Source organism: Natrix helvetica (genome assembly GCF_964273705.1).
Source record: "Natrix helvetica genome assembly, chromosome: 7".
NCBI lineage: Eukaryota > Metazoa > Chordata > Lepidosauria > Squamata > Natricidae > Natrix > Natrix helvetica.
This window is the reverse complement of record NC_138558.1, coordinates 8406241-8431512: the sequence shown is the minus strand read 5'-3', so window position 1 is coordinate 8431512 and position 25272 is coordinate 8406241. Positions and strand designations below refer to the sequence as shown.

General features: G+C 46.5%; 1 protein-coding gene across 6 annotated transcripts in view; it reads right to left on the bottom strand.

Moving 5' to 3' along the window:
• The window catches only part of SHROOM3 (shroom family member 3), a 191286-nt gene that overhangs the window by 23334 nt on the left and 142680 nt on the right, over positions 1-25272 (bottom strand). For 3 of the 6 annotated variants that reach the window (XM_081960338.1, XM_081960339.1, XM_081960337.1), the window contains exons 2-4: positions 23376-23507; positions 6784-6918; positions 1938-5259 (exon numbers count right to left, since the gene is read on the bottom strand). In XM_081960338.1, coding sequence (XP_081816464.1) covers positions 1938-5259; positions 6784-6842 — 3381 coding nt within the window. In that variant the 5' untranslated portion in view covers positions 6843-6918; positions 23376-23507. Of the gene's footprint in view, positions 1-1937; positions 5260-6783; positions 6919-21597; positions 21608-21660; positions 21757-23364; positions 23508-25272 lie in introns of those variants that run through there. The other 3 variants (XM_081960340.1, XM_081960341.1, XM_081960342.1) reach the window with 3 other exon arrangements.

Genomic DNA, 25272 nt, shown 5'->3' with positions numbered 1-25272 from the left:
GTTGCCTACAGAAGTTGTGAATGTTCCAACACTGGAAGTCTTTAAGAAGATGTTGGATAGCCATTTGTCTGGAACGGTTTAGGGTTTCCTGCCTAGGCAGGGGGTTGGACTAGAAGACCTCCAAGGTCCCTTCCAATTCTGTTATTCTTTTCTTTTCTATTCTATTTTATTGCTATTTAGTTGTGTCCGACTTTTGGTGGCTATACAGGTAGTCCTTGGCTTACGACCACAATCGAGTCCAACATTTTTTTTGCTTAGCAAGATAGTTGCTAAGTGAGTTTTGCCCTGTTTTATGGCCTTTCTTGCCAATGTTGTTGAGTGAATCACTGCAGTTGTTAAGTTAGCAACGTGATTATTTAAGTGAACCTGGCTTCCCTATTGCTTGTTTGTCGGAAGGTTGCAAAACAGAATCACATGACCCTGAGATACTAACAACCGTCACCAGTTGCCAAGGGTCTGAATTTTGAGCTGCAATGCTCCTGAGGGTGAAAAAAATGGTCATGTCACTTTTTGCAGCGCCGTTGTTATCTTTGAACGGTCACTAAATGAGCTGTTTTAAGCCATGGACTACCTGACTGAACTCTTTTTAAAAATTCCTATTTGCGTATCTATATTTGCACATTTCTCTTTTCCTGAATGCCTGACCATTTTGTCAACCCCATCAGTAGCCATGCCATTAACACAAACTCACTTAACGACTGCCTCGCTTAGCAACAGAAATTTGGGCTCGATTGTGGTTTGCAAGTCTATCTTGATAGTATAAAAGATAAAGGTTTCCCTCGCACATACGTGGTAGTCGTTCCTGACTCTAGGGGGCGGTGCTCATCTCCGTTTCAAAGCCAAAGAGCCAGCGTTGTCGGAAGACGTCTCCGTGGTCATGTGGCCGGCATGACTAAACGCCGAAGGCGCACGGAACGCTGTTCCCTTCCCACCAAAGGTGGTCCTTATTTTTCTACTTGCATTTTTCACATGCTTTCGAACGGCTAGGTTGGAAGAAGATTCGAACCGACGAACTGCCGGCCTTTCTGATCGGCAAGCTCAGCGTCTTAGCCTCTGAGCCACCACGTCCCTATCTTTATAGTATGCCCATATAGTACATAGGTGTCCCTATCTTTATAATATACCTATATAGTACCGTATTTTTCGGCGTGTAAGGCGCACCAAGGTTTTGAAGAGGCAAATAAAAAAAAAAGTTTTTACACCTGCAAACCTCCCAAAAGCGGCTCATTTTTCGTGAAAATGGGCCCATTTTTTTTTTCAAAAAAAAAACAAAAAAAACGCACGAATAGCCCTTAGGAAGCTTGTAGAGTGTTCCGGGGGAGGGGGGCAAAAATGAGCAAAAAACGGCCCTTTTTTCACGAAAACGGGCCCATTTTTTGTCAAAAAAGGGCATTAGGAAGCTTATGGGGGCTGGGGGGGGAAGCTCCTGGGGGCTGGGGGGGGGAACAGCAAAAATGGCCTGTTTTTTGCTCATTTCTGCCCTCCCTAGCCCCCAGGAGTTCTCTGAAAGCCTCCTACAAGCTATGCACCGCCATTTTGGTGAAGGGGCGGGGCTTTCAGAGGCAAAAAAATGCTGTATTCGGTGTATAAGACGCACCCAGATTTTCAGCCTGTTTCTTGAGGGAAAAGGGTGCATCTTACACTCTGAAAATACAGTATATTCCTATCTTTATAGTATACCCATATAGTAGATCCCTATCTATATATCCATGATCAAGCCTCTCGGTCCCCCGAAATACCTTGCCACCCAAATTTACGGAATTGTGGCTGCAGAAAATTGGGTGCTAGTTGAGTCGATAGAGGGAAAAATGTTCTTAAATTGTCTCAAGATTTAGTGGAGTCTCAGAAAAACAACCACCGGTGCCTTTGCAAATAAGAAGACACAAGATTAACAAACCCCGAGCAGCTTGTGAAATCTCTTAGATACCTGTACGTACCTGGCACATTTTATCGGCCGAGGGAGATGACCTGGATCGGACGTGCATGGTCATAGGCTGGTTTTCTGTCCGATCTAGCAGATCTTCTGCGGAAGCCGATTTCCCAGGCTTCTTGGTGAGCCGCGTCTTTTTCTCCAGGATCTGGTTGATGGGGTGCGGCGGGGTGCAAAGGTCGAGATCGGTCTGCGTGCTTTTCGTCAACTCCGGATTCACTCTGTGATCTGGGCGGCCATCTGCTTTCAGCCAACCGGGTGTGGCGCTTTTGCTGCTACCGCCGTGATTCGGGTGGCCTGCCATCTTGCTCTCGAATTGAGTGGGATTAAAGCAGCCGTGAAGCCCGGGCAGAGGAGAATAAACGTGCCCCATTCTAGAGGCCCATTCTAGAGTCTCCCTGGTGTGAAAGAGGCTCTGGTCTTGGAGAGAATTCATGCTGGAAGCTGGGGACAAAGACTGGCTCTCTTGGCCGTTGGTTTGCCGGCACGGGGTCTGCGATCCTTCCCTTTCTTGGGAAGCCGACGAAGGGCGCTTCCCAATTTTGCGCTTAATATAATCCGCCAGGGCATTTTGCTGCAGCTGCTTCAGCTCCGGCCTTGAAAGATTGATGGTGGAAGAAGCTTTGTTCTCCTTCTCGAAGATCTTGCGTCGGTCAGCCACGGTGCTCTCTTGGAAGACAAACTGGAGCATCTTCTTCTGAAGCGAGGTTGGCGAGAGGTCGTTATCCGACACACCGATTTCATTCATCTTCTCTGGTTCGGAGTAAGACCTCTTTTTCTGCTCCGAAGTTAGCCGTTTCCGTCCCCCGATACGGTGCACGTGCAGAGGTCCTGGGAGGCCATCCTTATTGATAGGATCCATCTTGATCTCCGTCGGTGTGATGCTGTGCCTCTCCTTTGGGGTATGTGGAGATGCTGTTGTGCTCCTCATCCCGGTGTGGGCTGAAGCGGGTCTTGGCGTACTTCTCTGAACCTCCTTCCCAAAAGCAGGGCTAATGTTGAGGTCCTTACGTCTGAACGAGGTGGCCCTCAAAACCTTCGACTGGGCATCCTTAATGCTGTTCCTGTAAGTCCTGTTAACGGGGTTAATTTCCCGCTGCGAGCCGTGCGGTTCCTTGGCACTGACTTTCTGTAAGACTTCTCTCTCGGGTTCATCCAACAACTGGAACGTACTTCGGCTCCTTTGTAGCTGCCCAGACTTTTTGTGCGACTCCTTGCTGGAGCCCCCGTGGCGGTAGGTGCTCTGCTGATCTGGCAGTGCTACCAAAGCCGCCGCGATTGCCCTCTGCTGCTCGGCAGAATACCGGTTGGCCTTTTCTGGTTTGCCAGTACTTCTTTCGTTTAGGTAGAGCACATTTGGGTACAGGTCTGAGTTATTTGTGCTGGCCGGCCTGCCGTGTTCATCCAGCAATTGACCGTATTCTTGAGAGTTATGTCTACGTCGGCTATCTTCAACGCCGGACTTCTTTGAATTTTGGCTCAAGCTATTTGCGCTCTGTGGGCGCGGATGGCCTTGTTCCCGTCGCTCTATCTTGCTGACCTTCTCCAGCACAGAACATCGGGTCTTCCTAGACTCCTTTTTCCCAGACCAGGGGGGCTGAAAGCTGTTGTTGCTGCAAGATCGGAACTGGTCAGCTCTGAAATCGGAGGTCTTTGGGAGCAATGGAGAGGAAGATTCCTCATAATTTGGTTCCGCGCCGTGGCTATAATCGGCACTCATAGTGGCATCTCGGTGATCTTCTGTGGCACGCCATTCTCTCTCCTGCCAATATTCTGGGGCCTGCTCTTTAATATCCTTTTCTTCCTGGTTGGCATAGTTAACCAAGTGCCACTTGGCACCTGCACAATTCCTACCCGATTGCGCCTCCTTCAAATCCATGGGGTTTGGAAGCTGAGTGCTCTCTGGGATATTTTGCAAGGAAGAGAAAAGGTACTGTTTCGCCTTGTTGGGGTTCCACTGATTTTGTGCAGCAGGATCGCAATCATTTATCGGCAGGTTGGCATTCCAGTCCTCTGGCTGTTCCTCTGAACTGTACGCCTTTGATGGGCAGAAGGCTTTGCTCTCAGCCACCGCATCTCGTAGGTGAAATGACCACGGCTGAAAAGCATGGTTCAAATATTGGGCATCGTTCGCACTCTCTTGGATGTTGGGTTGCGCGGTATAGGTGGGCTCTGCGTCCTCCTCCTGTCTCGGAGAGGTTGGGTAGGCTTGAGGATGGGTCCTGTATAAGACGACTTTCGAAGTCTCATTGTCCATCTTTTTTTTCCCTGCTCCGGAGGGTCCACATTCCGGATGGTAGAAGACGGTTGCCTTGCTCGGGATGCTCTGGTTGCCGTTCTCATCCACGACGGGAAGCGGCTTGCAGGAAACGGCCTTTTCGTAGGAAGCGGGAAAAGAAGCCGGAGGAGGAGCGTGACCGCTCTCTTTGGCAAGTGCCGGGTACACCAGCCCGCTGTTGTTCACAGAAGGGTGAGGAACCTGAGCAAAATGTGGTTCGGGAGAAGGGACGGGGTAAACCCCAGTAGGTAGCAGGGGCTGTCCTGGTTGTGTAGCTTGGGGGTAACCTTGTTTGGGCTTCATGGTGGGGCTGCCCTCTGGACTCCTCTCCATCACGGTGTGGAGCTGTCCTTCTAGGAATGCCGGTTTCGAGAGCTGCCCCGGAGGCGGCGTGCCCTGGCCTAGGAGAAGCCAAGCGTTTTTGGAATGGGTCCTCAAAGCCTTTCTTTGTTCGTGACTAGACCAAGAGCCGGGCCTGTCGTGGTGCCTGGTTGCTGCATAGCTATCACTTCGGGTGGGGGGCATGGGAGGCCCCTTTGCGTACTGGCTCTCGTTGTCCAACGAATTCCGCCCCTGCGGGACTTTGTGATGGCCGTGTGGCCTGCTGGCGCTGTAAGCTTTAGGGTGGGCCTCCCCGCTGGCTACGAGAGCAGAGGACTTCACCTCAAATTCCTCTGAAACGCCTCTCTGGGCATTGTAGACCGTCTTAATGTACCGGATGTCTGCCTGACGCATGCCGCCTTCTTGCGGCCTGGCCCGGGAATGCACGTTCTCCATTGAATAGGACCTCTCCTTGCAGAAGGGAGGCAGCTGATACTCGGGGGTGCTGGAACTGGTGGAGAAAGAGCTGTAAGCAGAATCCCTCTTGCTGTGAAGGTGAGCGAGTTGGTCGATGCTACTGGTGGACTTGGCTGGCGAAAGATGGCAGGAAGGGTGGGCGTATCCCGCCGGTAGGTGATCTAGACTCTCCATGCTCCCCCTGGAACTGTACTGGTCGGGACTTCTTCTTAAAAAGCCATGGTCGAAGTTGGAGAGGTCGTTGGTGGAGGAACTGGAGCGAGCGAGGAAGAGAGAGAGAGACACGCACAGAAACACAGAAGGGAACACTTGGTTAGCGTGACTACGCGAGCGAGAGAGAGAGTGGAATGGATTTATAAAGGGACGGAGGGATATGTTTAGTTTATAGAGGGTGGACGAAAAGCCATATTTGGGCCTCGTGCTGTTCTTAGTGTGCAGTCATCCCGGTTTCCTAGAATGAACCATTTTGACATTGCAACACATGTCTCTTATTTATCACTCCAAAGGGAGGGGGGAAATAGATGGAGGAGATCTCCAGAGGCGGCTTTGCGGGGAAACGCCTGGGAGTCAACTCCACCCATGAAATTCATCACAGGCATCCTAAACATTGCCGAAATATTCAGACATCATTAGAGGAAGGAAGATCAGGACAAGGGGGGAGGGAGGGAAAAATCTGTCCTTTTTTAAGTCTTCCCCGCTTCAATTCCCCCCCCCCCTCCCTTTTAAGGTGCTGATGGTCATGGCCTTTGGGAAACTCCAACTAGACTTCCTTCCTCCTTCCTTCCCTTTCTCCTTCCTTCCTTCCTTTCTTCTTTCCTTCTTCCCCTCTCTCCTTCCTTTCTTCCCTCCTCTTTCTCCTTCCTCCCCCTTCCTCCTTCTCCCTCCTCTTTCTCCTCCCTCCCCTCCTTTTTCCATTCCTTCCTTCCCTCTTCTTTCTCCTTCCTTCCATCCTTTCTTCTTCCTTCTTTCCTTCTTCCCCTCTCTCCTTCCTTTCTTCCCTCCTTTCTCCTTCCTCCCCCCTTCCTCTTCCTCCTTCCCATCCTTTCTCCTTCCTTCCTTCCCTCCTTTCTCCTTCCTCCCATCCTTCCTCCTCCCTTCCCTTTCTTTTTCCTTCTTTCCTTCTTCCCCTCTCTCCTTCCTTTCTTCCCTCCTCTTTCTCCTTCCTCCCCTTCCTCCTTCCCCCTCCTCTTTTTCCTCCCTCCCCTCCTTTCTCCTCCCTTCCCTTTCTTTTTCCTTCTTTCCTTCTTCCCCTCTCTCCTTCCTTTCTTCCCTCCTCTTTCTCCTTCCTTCCCTTTCTCCTTCCTCCCCCCTTCCTCTGCCCCCTCCTTTCTCCTCCCTCCCCTCCTTTTTCCTTCCTTCTTTCCCTCCTTTCTCCTTCCTTCCTTCCCTCCTTTCTCCTTCCTTCCTTCCCTCCTTTCTCCTTCCTTCTTTCCTTCTTCACCTCTCTCCTTCTTTTCTTCCCTCTTCTTTCTCCTTCCTTCCCTTTCTCCTTCCTCCCCCTTCCTCTTCCCCCCTTTCTCCTCTCTTCCCTCCTTTCTCCTTCCTTCCCTCCTTTCTCCTTCCTCCCATCCTTTCTTCTTCCTTCTTTCCTTCTTCCCCTCTCCTTTCTTTTTTCCCTCCTTTCTCCTCCCTCCCCTCCTTTCTCCTTCCTTCCTTCCCTCCTCTTTCTCCTTCCTTCCTCTCTGCCTCCTTCCCTCCCTTCCATCTCTACATACATCCCACCACATCCCCCCACTTCTCAAGGGCTGATCTGTGGTCAAGACATGGCCAGAGTTACCTCGGATGGTAGGCTTGATGCCAAGGACTGCTTATCGTCCCCTGAGATATTTGCATCATACTGAGATCGGCTGGGGTCTCCGGGAACTTGGCTGGCTGCCAGGAGTGTGATCTGTAGCTCACTGGATCACTTTGCCTGCAAAGAGACAGAACGGCGAACTTTGTTAGAATTGGCTATTTGCTCAGGTACCTTGGTATGGATAGCACCAGTCTTATTCAGCATTTACCCTGGGCCAAAAATGTGACACTGCCCAGAATTTCAACATACCACAATCCCTGCTCTCTATTTTTTTTATTACACTAGCTGATAACCTGGCATTGCCCAGGTATTTATTCATAGAGGGAAAATGTCTGGACCAAATGTAATTTGTAATGTTGGATTTTCCCCCTTATCAGAGGGAGCCCCCCTATGGAGTACTGTGAAGCCGTTACCATGGCAACTCCACTGCGCTACACAGTAGAAACCATTTTAAGGCACAACAGGCTGTATCTTAACAGAACACCCCCTCCCGAGGGGTGCTAGGGGAGTCTTACCCCCCACAGTATTTGTTTCCAGAGAGTAAGTCATCTGTGTACTAAGTTTGCTTGAAATTGCTGGAGGCGTTCCAGAGTTAGGCTGGAACACACACAAACACACACACACACACACACACAGCTCTCTCTCTCCCTCTCCCTCCCCCCCCCTCTCTCTCTGTATGTATGTATTCTATTCTTCTACGAATCAGGCATGAAGAAATCACCAGGCTGGAAAAACAATTATTTATTTAGCTGGGGCTGGATATTCTAATTGTGGCGATCTGAATACTAAGCAAACACAATACTGTGTGCTGTTCGTTTCGACTGCAATTTATCAGCGTTAAGAGCAATGAGACCTTTTCAAACTCCAAAGTCAGCCTGGCTGCTACCTGTGATTGATTTGGGCTGCTATAAATCGCATATTTCATAGGGGACTCAGAATACAGACCAAGAGAGGCGTGGCAGTGAATCTTTACGTAAACTCATTTCTGTCTCCATACCGGGTAAATTAAATCATTTCAATCAGAAGCAAATCCATGAAAAAAATGTAGAAAATAGATGCTTTCTGCAGAATGTATGTTAATTCATGGATAGGCCCATATCATGCAAGGGCTACCAATAATAGACTAACAGAGTTGGAAGGGACCTCGGAGGTCTTCTAGTCCAACCCTGCTCAAGCAGGAGATCCTATACCCGTGATGGCGAACCTATGGCACGCGTGCCACAAGTGGCACGCGTGCCACAAGTGGCACGCGGAGCCATTTGTCAGGGCACGCGAAGCGCTGCCCTGTCAGCTGGCCAGCGTGCATGCGCGCGTTGGCCAGCTGAGTTCACCTTTTTAAAAGCTATTTTTCGCCTTCCCCAGGCTCCAGAGGCTTTATAGGAGCCTGGGGAGGGCGAAAATAGCCTCCCCCGCCCCCCCGGAGGCTTCAGGGACCGTCCCTGAAGCCTTCGGAACGCTTAAAACCACCCTCCGAGCAAACCGGAAGTCCAGAGGGTGGTTTTAAGCACTCCGAAGGCTTCAGGGAAGCCTCTGGACAGTCCCTGAAGCCTCCGGAGGGCCTCCGGGGGGTTGGGGGAGGCTCTTTTCGCCCTCCCCAGGCTCCTATAAAGCCCCTGGAGCATGGGGAGGGCAAAAAAAACATGTAAAAATGGGGGGGGGTCGCGCGTTTTGCACGCATGCGCACTGGGGTGTGTGTGTCACACGTTGCATTATGGGTGCGGCACGCCCGCACTCAACTCCCCTGCGCTCCCCCCACTTGTGGCACGCGAGCCAAAAAAGGTTCGCCATCACTGTCCTATACCATTTCGGACAAATGGTTGTTCAATCTCTTCTTATAAACTTCCCCTGTTAGAGCACCCACAATTTCAGGAGGCAAATCATTCCACTGATTAATTGTTCTGTTATTCTATTCTATTCTATTCTATTCTATTCTATTCTATTCTATTCTCACCTTTTGCAACCTTCTGACCAGCAAACTTCGATGGGGAAGCCAGATTCCCTTAACAGCCATGTTACTAACTTAAAAACCGCAAGAGTTCACTTAACAAGGGTGACGAGAAAGGTCGTTAAAATGGGCCAAAATTCACTTCACTGTCTTGGAAATGTGTGGCTCAACTGTGGTTCCACGTTTTTTAAGGACTACCTGATTTCTGATTTGCACATTACAAGACGCCAAAGAAACCATCGGATTTCCCAGAGTGATGGGATCAGCCAAATCTACTGCGAGGCAGCTGGGTGAATAATGCAAGAATTCCGCAAGCGCCCGTCTAAAAAATATATATCCTGGCATCAAAAAGAGACACACTGCATTTGGAAGAGATGAATAAGTACAACAGAAATGTGGAAAATTGCAGGGAGTCATGACTATATACTGAATAAAGATGCATGCAAAAATGACTAGTGGAGAAAAGTTATTTATAACCGGTGACATTGCTTATGTAGATTTGGGGCGGGGGGATGGACGGAGGGACTTGACAGAATAGATTAATACTTGATTGCATACCCTCCTGACCTCAGGCCGGGTTTAAATAGGGCTGCCCATACCTGCTACGATAAATGCAGAAAATGATGAACCAATAAGTAATGCTTCATAATCTCGGTGCTGTTTAGCTGTAGCTTCTGTCATGCTGGCAAGACAAATGGTAGCTATCCGTATTCTCTCATCTTTACATGGATTAAAGACGCAAGAGCTCTTGTTTGGCTCTGCGTCTGATCATCCTTGCCAGAGGAGGAAGTTGGGCGGGGGGGGGGGGGAATGAACAAACGGGGTTGCAAAAATAGAAATGGCTCCAGGTTTTAGAAGAGGATTTTCTCCACATTTGATTAGTAGAAAGGACATAGAATAGAATGGAATGGAATAGAAATGAATAGAATGGAGCAGAATTAGAACTAGAGCTAGAAATGAATAGAATAGAATAAATAATGAATAGAATAGAACTAGAAATGAATAGAATAGAATAAATAATGAATAGAATAGAAATGAATAGAACACAATTAGAACTAGAAATGAATAGAACTAGAAAGCTTGTGGCATTGAGAGCGGCCAAACGTCAATATTGTGCCGCTCTCATTGCATCCGCAGAGAACCGCCCTGCCGCCCTGTTTCGGGTGTCCCGCTCCCTCCTGTTCCAGAGGCCGCGGGAGGCCTCTTTACAGGGTAGAGCAGAGGAATTTGGGAAATATCTGCAGGATAAAATCGCTCAAATCCGGAAGGATTGGGTCCCTTTCAGTGGTCTAGTGGAGACGTCCACGGCGAGTCTTGAGAGACCAGTCTGGGAGGAGTTTGACTTGGTTGACATCGAGGATTTGGACAGAATGCATGGACGGCTGCGACCTACCACATGTTTATTGGACCTGTGCCCCTCCTGGCTTGTACTGGCATCCTGGGAGGTTACACGTGACTGGCTCCTGGGCCTAGTGAACGCTTCGTTGGGTGCGGGGTCTCTCCCGGCCACCTTGAAAGAGGCAGTGGTGAGACCCTTACTCAAGAAGCCTTCCCTGGACCCTACGGAGCTGGCCAATTATCGTCCTGTCTCCAACCTTCCCTTTTTGGAGAAGGTTGTAGAGAGTGTGGTAGCTTATCAGTTTCCACGACATCTGGAGGAAAATGATTATCTAGATCCGCGCCAGTCCGGCTTCCGCCCCGGACACAGCACGGAGACGGCCTTGGTCGCGTTGGTGGATGATCTCTGGAGGGCCAGAGATAGGGGTTGTTCCTCTATCCTGGTCCTATTAGACCTCTCAGCGGCTTTTGATACCATCGACCATGGTATCCTGTTGCACCGACTGGAGGGGTTGGGGGTTCGGGGCACCGTTTTGCGGTGGTTCGGCTCCTACCTTTCCGGCCGGACGCAACGTGTGTTGGCAGGGGAGCAGAGATCGACCCTAAGCCCCCTCACTTGTGGGGTGCCACAGGGGTCGGTCCTCTCGCCGCTCCTGTTCAACACATATATGAAGCCGTTGGGTGAGATCATTCGTGGTTTTGGGGTGGGATATCATCTGTACGCTGATGATACTCAGCTGTACATTTCCACCCCGAACCACCCCAACGAGGCCATCGAAGTGATGTCCCGGTGCCTGGAAGCCGTACGGGTCTGGATGGATGACAACCAACTCAAGCTCAACCCCTCCAAGACGGAGTGGCTGTGGGTTCCGCCCCCCCCCGGTTCAACCAGTTACTCCCATCTCTGGCCATTGGGGGCGTACAACTGGCCCCTGTGGAGCAGGCGCGCAATTTGGGCGTCCTCCTGGATACCCGGCTGTCCATGGATGACCATGTGACAGCCGTGGCAAGGAGGGCGCTCCACCAGGTTCGCCTGGTACGCCAATTGCGCCCCCTATTAGACCGGGATGCCTTACGCACAGTCACTCATGCACTGGTGACGTCTCGCCTCGACTACTGCAATGCTCTCTACATGGGGCTTCCCTTGAAATGCACTCGGAGACTTCAGTTGGTCCAGAATGCGGCCGCGCGGATGATTATGGGGAGTACGAGGTACTCCCATGTGACACCTCTCCTGCGCGAGCTGCACTGGCTTCCTGTGGTCTATCGGGTGCGTTTCAAGGTTCTGATAACGATCTTCAAAGCGCTCCATGGCTCAGGACCTAGTTACTTGCGGGATCGTATCCTGCCCCATACATCCCTGCGACCAATTCGCTCGCACAGAGAGGGACTTCTCCAGGTGCCGTCTACCAGACAGTGTCGGGGGGCGACGCCTAGGAGCAGAGCCTTCTCTGTGACGGGCCCAGCCCTGTGGAATGACCTCCCCCCTGATATCAGGACTACCTCTGACCTCCGCTCCTTCCGCGCAAAGCTCAAGACCCACCTCTTCCAAGTAGCTGGCCTGGCTCAACCATAGTTTTACCATATCGCTCCTGACGGGTTTTTTTAATTGTGTATTTTTTATCTTAATTGAGGGGATTTTAAATTGAATTTTAATTCTATTTTATTCATCTGTTTACCTCCTCCATGCATATGTATATGTATATGTATTGTTTATATTTGTATATTTTATAGTGTTTTTATTGTACGCCGCCCCGAGTCCTTCTGGAGAGGGTGCGGCTAATAAATAAAATTTGATTTGATTGATTTGAGAAATGAATAGAATAATGAATAGAATAGAAAGAGAAATGAATAGAACTAGAAATGAATAGAACTACAAATGAATAGAATTAAAAATGAATAGAACTAGAAATGAATATAACTAGAAATGAATAGAACTAGAATAAATAATGAATAGAATAGAAATGAATAGAATAGAAATAGAAATGAACAGAAATGAATATAATAGAAATAGAGATGAATAGAACACAATTAGAAATAGAAATGAATAGAACTAGAAATGAATAGAATTAAAAATGAATAGAAAAGAAATGAATAGAAATAGAAATGAATAGAACACAATTAGAAATAGAAATAGAAATGAATATAATTAATAATGAATAGAATAGAAATAGAAATGAATAGAATAGAACACAATTAGAAATAGAAATGAATAGCATAGAAATAGAAATGGGTAGAATAGAAATGAACAGAATAGTATAGAATTAGAAAGAAGGGAATAGAACAGAATAGAATATAATAACAGAGTTGGAAGGGACCTTGGAGGTCTTCTAGTCCAGCCCCCTGCCTAGGCAGGAAACCCTATACCGTTTCAGACAGATGGCTATCCAACATCTTCTTAAAGACTTCCAGTGTTGGGAGCATTCACAACTTCTGGAGGCAATTTCTGTTCCACTGATTAATTGTTCTAACAGTCAAGAAATTTCTCCTCAGTTCTAAGTTGCTTCTCTCCTTGATTAGTTTCCACCCATTGCTTCTTGTTCTACCTTCAAGTGGCTTGGAGAATAGCTTGACTCCCTCTTCTTTGGGGCAGCCCCTGAGATATCTACAACAGTTCATTTAGTGACTATTCAAGGTTGCAGAGGCACTGACTAAAGTAATTTATGATTATTTTTTCACACTTACGCCCATTGCTGCGTCCCCTGGGTCACATGTGGCAACTGACTCATATTTATGACGGTTGCAATGTCCTGGGATCACGTGATCATCTTTTGCGACCTTATGACAAGCAAAATCAATGGGGAAGGCCACTCGCTTAACCAGCTGGTTACTAGCTTAACAACTGCAGTCATTCACTGCAGTCAACCACCGTGGAAAGAAACATCGTTAAAATGGAACATAACAACCGTCTCGCTTAGCAACGGAAATTTTGGGCTCCATTGTAGTCATAAGTCGAGGACTACCTGTATATTCATTTATTCTTTTTAAAATTCTCTAGATTTTTTTTTTTACAGTTTAAGGTCACGTTACCTATACCCTTTTGACCTATAACCTTCTGACAAGTGAAGTCAATGGGAAAATCAGATTCACTTAACAACCGTGTTAGTAAATTCAACAACCACGTGGTTCCCTTAACAACTGTGGCAAGAATGGACGTAAAATGGGACAAACTTCGCTCAACAAATGTCTTGCTTAGCGACAGAAATGTCAGGCCGGAATTGTGGTCGTGGGCCGAGGACTATCTGTACTCCGTAGCCCTTCATTTTTAAACGTTATAAATTACAGGAGGCCAACGCCTTTATTTGGCCAGCTCAGGACCGTAAAAACATAATGGGATATGAGTTTGGAGAAGTTGAAAGGCTGGGTGGCATTTTATGATCTTGAGCTGCGGTCATAAAAACATTTTTCCCTTCCGTGGAGTTCGACTTTCTTTTTTCATATATGGGGAATAGTTTCACATTGGGAGTTGCAGATTTGCACCTCTTCTTGCAGAAGCTACTGGGGCAAAATATACCTGTCGGTACCACAATGTTGAAGGACCTCTCAGCCAGAAAATCTCTGGCAGAGCTGGGTTGCTCCCAGCACTACTGCCAGTCCGGTGCGCGCAAAAAGAGGTGCGCTCTGCATGCGCGCGCATTTGCACCAAAATAGGTCTGCGCATGCGCAAAACGTTAAAAAGGGGGGGGGGGAAATAAATTTGTGCAAAGAAAATTGTTCTGCACATGCGCAGAACTGAAAATTAAGATTGGGCGGCCCCGGAGGAGAACCGGTTCGGGGGCGTGGCAGGCTTGGGTTGCTGCCGGTTCCAGCAATCCAGGCCACCAAGCCACTCCCGGTTCGGCCGAACCGGTCCGAACTGGTTGGAACCCACCTCTGATATCTAGGTAGAGATTTCATGACTTCTGCTCCATGGGCCAAATGTGGTAAGTTGAAATAGTAAGAGAGAATTTGACGTAACAAGTTAAGATGCTGGCCTAGAAACCAGGCAACGGTAAGTTCCAGTTCCGCTTTAGGCATGAAGGACAGCTGGGTAACTTTGGCCCAATCACCAGGAGACGGTAAGTTCTAGTTTTGCCTTAAGCATGAAAGTTGGCTGGGTGACTTCGGGCAAAATCACCAGACGATGGTAAGTTCTAGTTCCACCTTAGGCATGAAAGAGAGCTAGATGTCTTTGAGCCAATCACTAGGAGACAGTGAGTTCTAGTCCTGCCTTAGGTGTGAAAACAAGCTGGGTTACTGAGCCAATCACCAGGAGACTACGAGTTCTAAACCCGCTTTAGGCATGAAAACCAACTCAGTCACTTTAAGTCAGGGGTGTCCAAACTTGAGAACTTTAAGACTTGTGGACTTCAATTCCCAGAATTCCCTGGCTGGGGAATTCTGGGAGTTGAAGTCCACAAGTCTTAAAGTTCTCAAGTTTGGACACCCCTGCTTTAAGTCAATCACCAGGAGGCTCTGAGTTCTAGTTCCACCTTAGGCATGAAAACTGGTTGGGTGATTTTGGGCCAGGCACTCAATTCTTAGCTACAACCCACTTCACAGGGTTGTTATTGTGAGGAAAATAGGAAGAAGAAGCAGTATAAGATATGTTCACCACCTCAAGTTACTTATGAAATAATATAGGTGGGATTAAAAATCTAATAAAGAAAATAGGTTTGCCAGTTTGGGAATCCTTTAACTTGTTTGTCCTCAAAAATAAATACTGTGTTTCCTGGCGTATATATATTTTTTGCCACAAAAATGGCACCAGGATATATGTATGTATGTATGTATGTATGTATGTATGTATGTATGTATGTATGTGTGTTACAACCCCTGGTATGCCCAAATATGGGAGGGAGCTCACTAGTCTCCCTTTATTTATTTATCAGCACAAATACAACACACACACACACACACACACACAAAATTTTAAACATAGAAGACAACATATAAATAATAAAATAAAATAAATAAAATAATACGGGTTCTAATACAGGAAGAACTGCTGTCTCTTTTCATTTTTATTATCTGGGGCTGGCTTTGTATTATGAGGTGGGCTTATGAAGCTAGCAGGCAAATTGGGAATACAGTTGGCCTTGAAATAGTAACTGCCAGGAGAGATTTGTCGGAAACCTGCGACGTGACTGTGGTGGGGAAAGAAGGATGTGCTGAGGCTGGGCTCCCTTTTTTTTTCCTCCTAGCTTTGCAACTGAAGCAAGGCAGAAAAAGGCAGGAAACTCTCCGATCTGGAGGTCCTGATTTTCTTAATGACAGGTCAGTTGCTGGCAGGATATAATGGTGTCTTAACGCCATGGCCTAGCAGACATTATGGGCTGTAAATTTAATTCTGAATTTAATTGCATTGGTTCTGTTTGGTTGCATACTTCGCATTTTTAATGTGACAGCTTGCTTGAGATTTGGAATAAGCAAAAAAAATAATATATGGATTATGAACCCCACGAGAAAGAAGCAAACAAGCTTTTCCTTGGAAAAGAAGTCTTATGATTTATCAGGATGATATTATTATTATTATTATTATTATTATTATTATTATTATTATTATTATTATTATTATTATTATTATTATTATTATTATTATTATTAAAAAAACACGTCTGAAGGCAGAGGTTCTGTCTAGGGCAGGAGTGTCAAACTGGAATTCTTGGAGGGCCGGATTAGCATTGTAGTTGTCCTTCGCGGGCTGGGACGGGGGGTGGGGGGGGTGACAGGACTGGCAGCCTCCTGCAGCACACTGCTGGCTAAAATGGGGCACGGGCGCCCCCCCCCCCGCTTTGGCCCGCAGGGTGCTGCAGGAGGCTATCTAGACCAAAAACAGGGTGCGCAGGGGCCACCCATGCCCCCCACCCATGCCCTTCCCCGTGCCCCGTTTTCGCTAGCAGAGGCACCACAGGCCGGTCCTTTGCTATTTCCAGGCCTGCCCCGTGGACCGAATCTAACCATCCCACTGGGCGGATCCGGCCCGAGGGCCTTGAGTTTAATACCCCTGGTTTAGGGCGAGAGAATTGGTAGTTGTAAAAATCCTAGCAACCAACAGATGGCAACATAGAGAATTAGCTCGAATGCTCTGCTATTATAAAAAAGGTTCCCTTGCACATATGCGCTAGTCGTTCCCGACTCTAGGGGGCGGTGCTCATCTCCGTTTCAAAGCTGAAGAGCCAGCGCTGTCAGAAGATGTCTCCATGGTCATGTGACTGGCATGACTAAATGCCTAAGGCGCACGGAACGCTGTTACCTTCCCACCAAAGATTGTTCCTATTTTTCTACTTGCATTTTTACATTCTTTCAAACTGCTCGGTTGGCAGAAGCTGGGACAAGTCACGGGAGCTCACTCCGTTATGTGGCACTAGGGATTCGAACCACCAAACTGCCAACCTTCTGATCGACAAGCTCAGTGTCTTAGCCACTGAGCCACCGCGTCCCTATTCTGCTATTATACATTTTGCATTTCAAATCTAATAGCCCTATTTTTCACCTGCTTCCATGTTCCGGAGCCAGTTAATACAGATAGCCCTCGGCTTACGGTCATTTGTTTAGTGACAGCTTGAAGTTACGGCGGCACTGAAAAAAGTGACTTAGGATCAGTATTTACACTTACGACGGTTGCAGCATCCCCACGATCATGCGATCAAAATATGTCATGTTGTAACCGGCAAGTTTTTATGACAATTGCTCTGTCCCAAGGTCATATGATCACCGTGGTGGTGCAGTGGTTAGAATGCAGTACTGCAGGCTACTTCTGCTGACTGCCGGCTGCCTGCAATTTGGTAGATTGAATCTCAGCCGGCTCAAGGTTGACTCAGCCTTTACCCATCCATCCATCCAAGATAGATTGTTTGGGGGCAAGAGGCTGACTTGGTAAACCGCTTAGACAGGGCTTTAAAACACCTGAAGCAGTATATAAGTCTAAGTGCTATTGCTATTTGTAATCTTCCCAGCTGACTTCCGACAAGCAAAGACAAAGGTGGACCCAGTTTCGCTTAAGGACTGCGTGATTCATTTAACAACTGCAGCGATTTGCTTAACAACTACAGCAAAATGGGGCAAAACTCAGAAATAGTGTGACTCAATTGTGGTCATAATAAGTCAAGGACTACTTGTATAATACTATGAATTCTGCAGCAAGATCACTTAAATCATCATTTTCCCTCTGATTTTGAGGATGATTTCTGACTCACCACCCAAGAAGTCTGCCTAAAATGTTTACAGTGAATGCTACTCCCCCAAAGCAAAACATAGAAATATTTTCAATTTCTTTATATTTTTTATATTCTTTATATAATACAATAATGTATTGTATTATTGTATATTTCTTCTTTTTTTTTCTACCTAATGCTTCACCAATGGTTTGGAAATTTAATCAATGGCATCAGATTCTGGTACAATTTTCCACTGTAAGGTACTGTTGTTGGACATCAGGTGAAAATTTGACACTTTCAGTGCTGGCCATGTGTTTAATTGTCTTATGACCTTCCATCACAACTGAAAGAAAAAATCCGCAAATACTTCTAATTCCTACCTTTCATTTATTGCATTCTTTTCCGAATTATCTTTTGGATAATGATAGTTGAAACATCAAAGGAATTTAAAAGTGTTATAAATACAGCAAGGGTATACAAATGGGACAGAGAGAGGGAGACAGAGAGAGGAGAGAAAGAGGGAGAGAGCGAAAGAGAAAAAGGAAGAGAGCGAGAGAGAAAGGAAGGCGAAGTGGGAGAGAGACAGAGAGGGTGGGGAGAAAAAGAGGGGGAAAGAGGAGGGAGACGGAAAAAGAGAGAGGAAGAGATCGAAGGAAAGGGAGAGGGGGAGAGAGAGAAGGAGAGAGGAGGAAGACTAAGAAGGAGAGAGGGAGAGAGGGGGGGAGAGAAGACCGAGGGAGAAAGAGAGAGAGGAAGAGAGAGGGGGGAAAGAGAAGACAGAGGGAGGGAGAGAGAATGAAGACTGAGGCAAAGAGGGGGAAAGAGAGGAAGAGAGAGAAGACGGGGAGAGAGAGGAGAGAGAAAACGGAGGGAGAGAAAGAGAGGAACAGAGAGGAAGAGAGAGAGAAAGGAAGAGAGAGAAGACAGAGGGAGGAAGAGAAGGAGAGAGAAGGAAGACTGAGGTAGACACGGGAGAGAGAGAGGAAGAGAGGGGGAGAAAGAGAAGGACAGAGGAAGAGAGAGAAAGGGGGAGAGAGAAGACAGAGGGAGGGAGAGAAGTAGAAAGGAGGAAGACTGAGGCAGAGACGGGGGAACGAGAGAGAGGAAGAGAGAGGGAGAGAGAGAGGAGAGAAAGGGAGAGAAAGAAGGAGAGAGAAGACAGAGGGAGAGAGAAAGAGAGAGAAAAAGGGAGCATATTATTTCTAAGGAAAAACAAAACCAAAAGGAAGTTTATTTCAATCGTTATTAAAATGAAACTCTATCCCTCAGGCTACAAAAGGGAGCAAACGTCTCTCTGACAGAAAACTTACAAAGTAATATAGACTACCACTATATTAGATATTTGTTCTGCTTGAATATTCTAAAACGCCTATTGCCCAGGGTGAACCTGAAGTAAAATAATCAAGAAACGGCCACAAGTAAAACCCAAACTCTTACTGCTGTAGTTATTTTTTTGTCTTTTCTAATATCAACTATAATTGCAAATTACCCTGCGCCTGCAAAAAAACAACAACGGTATCTGATAGGTTACCTATGACAGACTTAAATGCACTCAAGGCGAGCAAAGAAAAAGAAAAGTGGTAAAAACTCGCTTAACAAGGCTTGCTTAGCGACAGAAATTTGGATTCGACTGAATTGTGGTCGTAAGTCGAGGACTACCCCTATTTACTTTCCTGCTTTGGGGAATCTGTTTTGATATGGGTGTTTGAAAAACCTGCTTTTGAGCTCTTTTAGTACTTGTGACGTGGCTCAGTGGCTGAGACACTGAGCTTGTCGATCAGAAAGGTAAGCAGTTCGGTGGTTCGAATCCCTAGAGCTGCGTAACGGAGTGAGCTCCCGTGACTTGTCCCAGCTTCTGCCAACCTAGCAGTTCGAAAGCACGTAAAAATGCAAGTAGAAAAATAGGGACCACCTTTGGTGGGAAGGGAACAGCGTTCCATGCGCCTTCGGCATTTAGTCATGGCGGCCACATGACGACGGAGACGTCTTTGGACCATGCTGGCTCTTCGGCTTTGAAACGGAGATGAGCACCACCCCCTGGAGCAGGGGTGTCCAAACTTGAGAACTTTAAGACTTGTGGACTTCAACTCCCAGAATTCCCCAGCCAGCATAGCTGGCTGGGGAATTCTGGGAGTTGAAGTCCACAAGTCTTAAAGTTCCCAAGTTTGGACACCCCTGCCCTAGAGTCAGGAACGACCAGCACGCATGTGCCAGGGGAACCTTTACCTTTAGTGCTGGTGAAGTAAAAGCAAGGGAAGACGAAAGATAAATATAATTTCTGAACACCTCGTGACAGAAAAGAGCTCTAATCACGGAGACTGGTTGTTCTGGTCGCACCTGCCAACAGGTTAACACACGGGAAAGAAAAATGCAGGAGAATCAGAGAAAGAAAACAGCAGCCAAACCAGAATATCCTGCATGGGATGGGAGGCCTGCAAACCAGGAACGCCATTGGTTACTTCCCTTTCGACTTTAAAACTCTCCCTTAGCCAAAAAAGAAGAAGAAAAAGAAAGGCCCAGCAACTATGTAAAATTCCTAAACAGTTCTAGGCTGCATCAATAGAGGGATAGAATCAAGATCACGTGCAGTTTTAATGCAACTTTATAATGCCTTAGTAAGGCCACACTTGGAATACGGCATCCAGTTCTGGTCGCCATGATGTAGAAAAGAGGTGGAGACTCTAGAAAGAGTGCAGAGAAGAGCAGCAAAGAGGATTAGGGGACTGGAGACTAAAACATATGAAGAATGGCTTCAGGAACTGGGTATGTCTAGTTTAATGAAAAGAAGAACTAGGGGAGACATGATAGCAGTCTTCCAATATCTCAGGGGTTGCCACAAAGAAGAGGGAGTCAAACTATTCTCCAAGGCACCTGAGGGTAGAACAAGAAGCAATGGGTGGAAACTAATCAAGGAGAGAAGCAACTTAGAACTGAGGAGAAATTTCCTGACAGTGAGAACAATTAATCAGTGGAACAGAAGTTGCCTCCAGAAGTTGTGAATGCCCCAACACTGGAAGTTTTTAAGAAGATGTTGGACAACCATATGTCTGAAATGATATAGGGTCTCCTGCCTGAACAGAGGGTTGGACTAGAAGATCTTCAAGGTCCCTTCCATCTCTGCTAGTCTATTATTCTGTATTATTCTGCTTTCAGCAAAATTGTTGTGAAATGCAGTCATGAAACCACAGGACGCCGCAAACTTATAAGAGATAAGCAGGCTGAGAACAATTAATCAGTGGAACAGAATTGCCTCCAGAAGTTGTGAATGCCCCAACACTGTTTTTAAGAAGATGTTGGATAACCATTTGCCTGAAGTGGTGTAGGGTTTCCTGCCTAAGGAAGGGGTTGGACTAGAAGACCTCCAAGGTCCCTTCCAACTCTGATATTCTATTCTAAAGATATCTGCCTGAGGCACCAAAAATAACTCCAGGTAAGATCTTTTTGCCACTGAGGTGCTTTTGAAGCTTTCTTTACATTTCACACCATCAAAGACGCAACATACAATGCAGTTTGAAAACCACAGGCCTCTTTGGGAGTTACAGCCATCTTCGGAAGCAAGTTCAACCCCCTTCCGAATAATGTATGTCTTTAAATTCACGCATCGGATTATTTCATAGCTCCCAGATTAAAGTCAACCTTTCTTTCTTTACAAGGGTGAGGGGGGAAGGGAAGGGGGGGGGGGGGAGAAAGAAAAAAAAAGGAATGGAAAGGAAGGTAATGAAAAACAGAAAGAAAAAATAAGGGAAGGGAATACAAGAGAAGGGAAAAAGGAGGAAAGGAAAGGAAGAAGAAAGAAGGGAAGGGGAGAGGAGAGGAGGGAAGGAAAAGAGAGAGGAGGGAGGGAGGGAAATGGAAAAAAGGAAAGGAAAGGGAAAAAGGAAGAAAGAAAAAAGAAAAGGACAGAAAGGAAAGGGAGAAAGGAGAAGGGAGAAAGGAGCGGAAAGGAAAGGAAGAAGAAAGAAGAGAAGGAAGGGGAATGGAAAAAAAGGAAAGAAAAAGGAAAAAGGAAGAAAGAAAAAGAGAAGGAAAGAAAGGAAAGGAAAAGGGAGAAAGAAGAAAAAAGGGAAGAAAAAAGGAAAAAGGAGAGAAGGAAGGGGAAGGGGAGAAAAGGAAAGAAAAAGGAAAAAGGAAAAACAGAAGGAAAGAAAGGAAAGGAAGGAGAAAGGGGAGGAAAGGAAAGAAAGAAAAAAGGAAGGGAAAAGGAAAAAAGAAGAGAGGGAAGGGAAATGGAAAAAAGGAAAAGGGAAAAGGAAAAAGGAAGAAAGGAGACAGAAGGAAAGAAAGGGAAGGCAAGGAAGAAAGGAGAAGGGAGAAAGGGGAGGAAAGGGAAAGAAAAGGGAAAGAAAAGATAGGGGGAAAAGAACAGAGCTGAACCTGGTTCCTCTTTAATGATTCAATCTTTTGTTAGTCCCTTCATCTCACGGAGTCTCCTTCTACCTCTCCTTTCACCAAGACAACTCCAAGGAAGCACCATCCATGACCAGAAGTTCTCTGGTTCCGAGTTGGCTCCTTCTCCTCTCCCCAGCCCTCCACGGTGGGAGCACAGCGGAAGAAAGGTTCTTACAGGAAATTGCCCGGAGCAAGACCAACATTTTGCTGATTTACATTCTCCTCCTCCTCGTCCTAAGGAGACAGATCTTGATAGCACGATGGTGTCGTTTGAGGTCAACAGGACAGGAAAGATTAATATAATCTCCCTTCCTAATCAGACTGAGCTAGTCCATAGGTACAATAGTACAGATCAGGGATTGCCTTCCTTTCCAAGGAGGGCTAGACTCTGGGAATATCTCCATTAATTTCTGGTTTAAATTAATTCCTTTTTTCCCCCCCTCTGGGTCTGGCTCTCCTGTTTTCAGAAACCATTTTCAATCAACCTGCCTAACAAGAGTTGACAGCACATTCCAGACCTGGGATGGCGAACCAATAATAATAATAATAATAATTAATAATTTATTAAATTTCTAGACCGCCCCCTCTCCCCGGAGGGACTCGGGGCGGTGTACAGGAATAAATTTAAAACATACAAACAAACATACACATAAGTAAAAATCACATTAAACAACCCCTGTACAATTTATAAAAATTAAAAAAGAGACCTTAAAACCAATCTTAAAAATTTAAAAATAGAACTGAGGTGGGAAAGGTGGAATTAGGCCAAGCGGGCTAGCTGGAATAGGTGGGTTTTAAGTTTCTGACGGAAGGAGCGGAGATCCGTAGTCACTCTAATGTCGGGGGGAAGGTCATTCCAGAGGGTCGGGCCCATCACAGAGAAGGCCCTTCCTCTAGGCCTCGCCCGCTGGCACAGCCTAGTGGACGGCACCCGGAGGAGTCCCTCTCTGTGTGAGCGAATGGCACAGGTGGCACGCAAAGCCCTCTCCGCGGGCAAGAGAGCCGTTGCTCCCAGCTCAGCTCCACCGTGCTTGCGTGTGCGCCTCCTGTCGGCCAGCTGATTTTGGGGTCTCTGCCGTGCAAGCATGGAGGCGGGGTGCATGTGGGAGATGCGCGTGCATGCACGGGGGGGAGGTGTCATGCACGCGTGCGCAGGGGGTTGGGGGTTACCACGCCCTCCCTGTTTTTGGTCCCAGGAGGTTTCAGGGAGGCCTGCTAGGCCCAAAACAGGGCGCGGAGGGGGTACCTGATGGTAGGACAAGAAGCAATGGGTGGAAACTAATTAAGGAGAGAAGCAACCTAGAACTAAGGAGAATATTCCTGACTGTTAGAACAATTAATCAGTGGGACAGCTTGCCTCCAGAAGTTGTGAATGCTCCAACACTGGAAGTCTTTAAGAAGATGTTGGACAACCATATGTCTGAAACGGTATAGGGTTTCGTGCCTAGGCAGGGGCTTGGACTAGAAGACCTCCAAGGTCCCTTCCAACTCTGCTATTCTATACTATTCTATTCTATTCTTCTATTCTATTCTAAACTATACACCGCCCAGAGTCACTTTGAGATGAATCGTCCCTAAATTTGACAAAGAAACCAATCTGTTCTTTTAATTGGAGGCTTTCTAATCTGAATCCTTCCTCCTTTTAGATTTACGTCTCCCAAATTGTGTGAAAATTGACAAACACGGACAGAAAATAAGGGATCCTCTTTTTGTCATCTGGCACAATGAAATCTTTATTTGGGCAGAATTCACCTGGCGCTCACCTGTTCTTCAACCGCAGCTTCACTTCATTCAACCACGATGTTTTGCCCGATGGCGAGTCGGACTTCAGGCCCTCCAAATTGGGACACTGGGTGGTATTGGTGGAGGAATGCCCTTCGGCTGCCAAGGTGTCTCTGCAGGCCCAAAAACAAAAGGAAGGTTTGAGACCCCTGGCTCACACATCGATCAACATAAAACATCCCTTTTGAATCAAATGTGCTCGCGTAGCTTCAAGTACTCCGCTATTAAAGCATTTCCGTTCCATGTTTCTGTCTGAAGGTCCCTGAAATGGCCTTGTCCATATTGGTATCCACCAAGGGCAGGGGTTGGCAACCTTAAACACTCAAAGAGCCACAAAGGTCCTAACTGGAAGCCCCCTCCCCTCCCCCCGTTCAATTCTGGAGCCAACCTGAAGTCCAGTTCCGCCACCATACAGTCTCCTCCTAGCGCGGCGTCCTTTTTCCTCTACCTGTCCTATCCGAAAGCCCTATTAATTGTGGAGCCGACCGACAGCAGGGAGCCGCAGCAGAGGGATGAAAGAGCCACATGTGGCTCCAGAGCTGCAGGTTGCTGACCCCTAACCAAGGGTATTGAGACTGCATGCCATCACAACACAATTATAAGTAATGCGTATTTTAAAATATCACTTTATATAAGAAGATGGATGGATGATCTTTCTCTCTCTCTCTGCACATGCAACACCTTGCATTCCCCCCGTGTATGCACACAACACCCCCCTGCGCCCCGTTTTGGGCCTAGCAGGCCTTCCTGCAGCCTCCTGGGACCAAAAATGGGCTGGGGAGGGGGGCTGGGAGGGAGGGAGGAGGGAGAGAGAGAGAGGGAGAAAGAGAGAGAAAGAGAGAGATAGATTTATATTTATAGAGATAAAATTATCAAAAACCAACTTTGATCCATAGGATTCAGAATAAAATTAATATTCCCAAGCAAATCTACTTTAAAGCAAAGGAAACTGAACTGTGCCCTTTCTCTCTTTTTCCTTCCTTCCTTCCTTCTATTCATTCATTCTTTCTTTCTTTCTTTCTTTCTTCCTCCTTCCTTCCTTCCTTCCTTCCTTCCTTCCTCCCTCCCTCCCTCCCTCCCTCCCTCTCTCTCTCCACTTAGTCCATTACTGTCTGCTATACCGGTAACAAATAGTTTTCAAACAGAAAATTGCAAATTAATGCAATATTTATATATTATTACAAAAACAACACGTGTTTTTACCTGCCTCTTGACCGTGTTACACCGGAAACTGCAAATTCAATTCTACCTAAGTATTACATATCACAGCTATTATAGCTGTTGAGAGATGATGGGATCTTTCTACAATGCACTTCATATAAAAGTAAAATAAAATTCCCTCATGTTTACATTATTTGCTCACTTAATAATTTCTCCATCATACCCCCTGCATTTACAAGCAGATTATCAGATTTTATCACACATTTCTCTCCCAATTGCATGCATGTGGTTGGCGCAATTAAGTCTCCATTAAATATGCTATGAGAAAGGAAGCATCTGAATTCTATTATTACAGGATTTTATTTTATTTTATTTTAGCTGTTTTCAGCGTGAAAGATCAATCAATCAATCAATGAGAGAAGCACTGGAAATTTGCTCAGTTTATGGGGAGCCAGAAAGCCACAGATACGCATACAACCAAAACAAGATTGCAAGAGACTTTTTTTTTTAAAAAAAAATGATCCGTTGAATCATCAAATCAAGGAAGTCAATATTATTAAAGCTGAAGCTTAGCCTAGCGATTATTCATCACTTATATTTTGCTTCAAAACTACTCCATTTTCCTTGTTGTGATCCACAGGAATAAATGGATTATAATAAGCACCTTGAAATGTGCTCTTATCTGGTGGAGTCCTGAAAAATTAATAGATGAGAAAG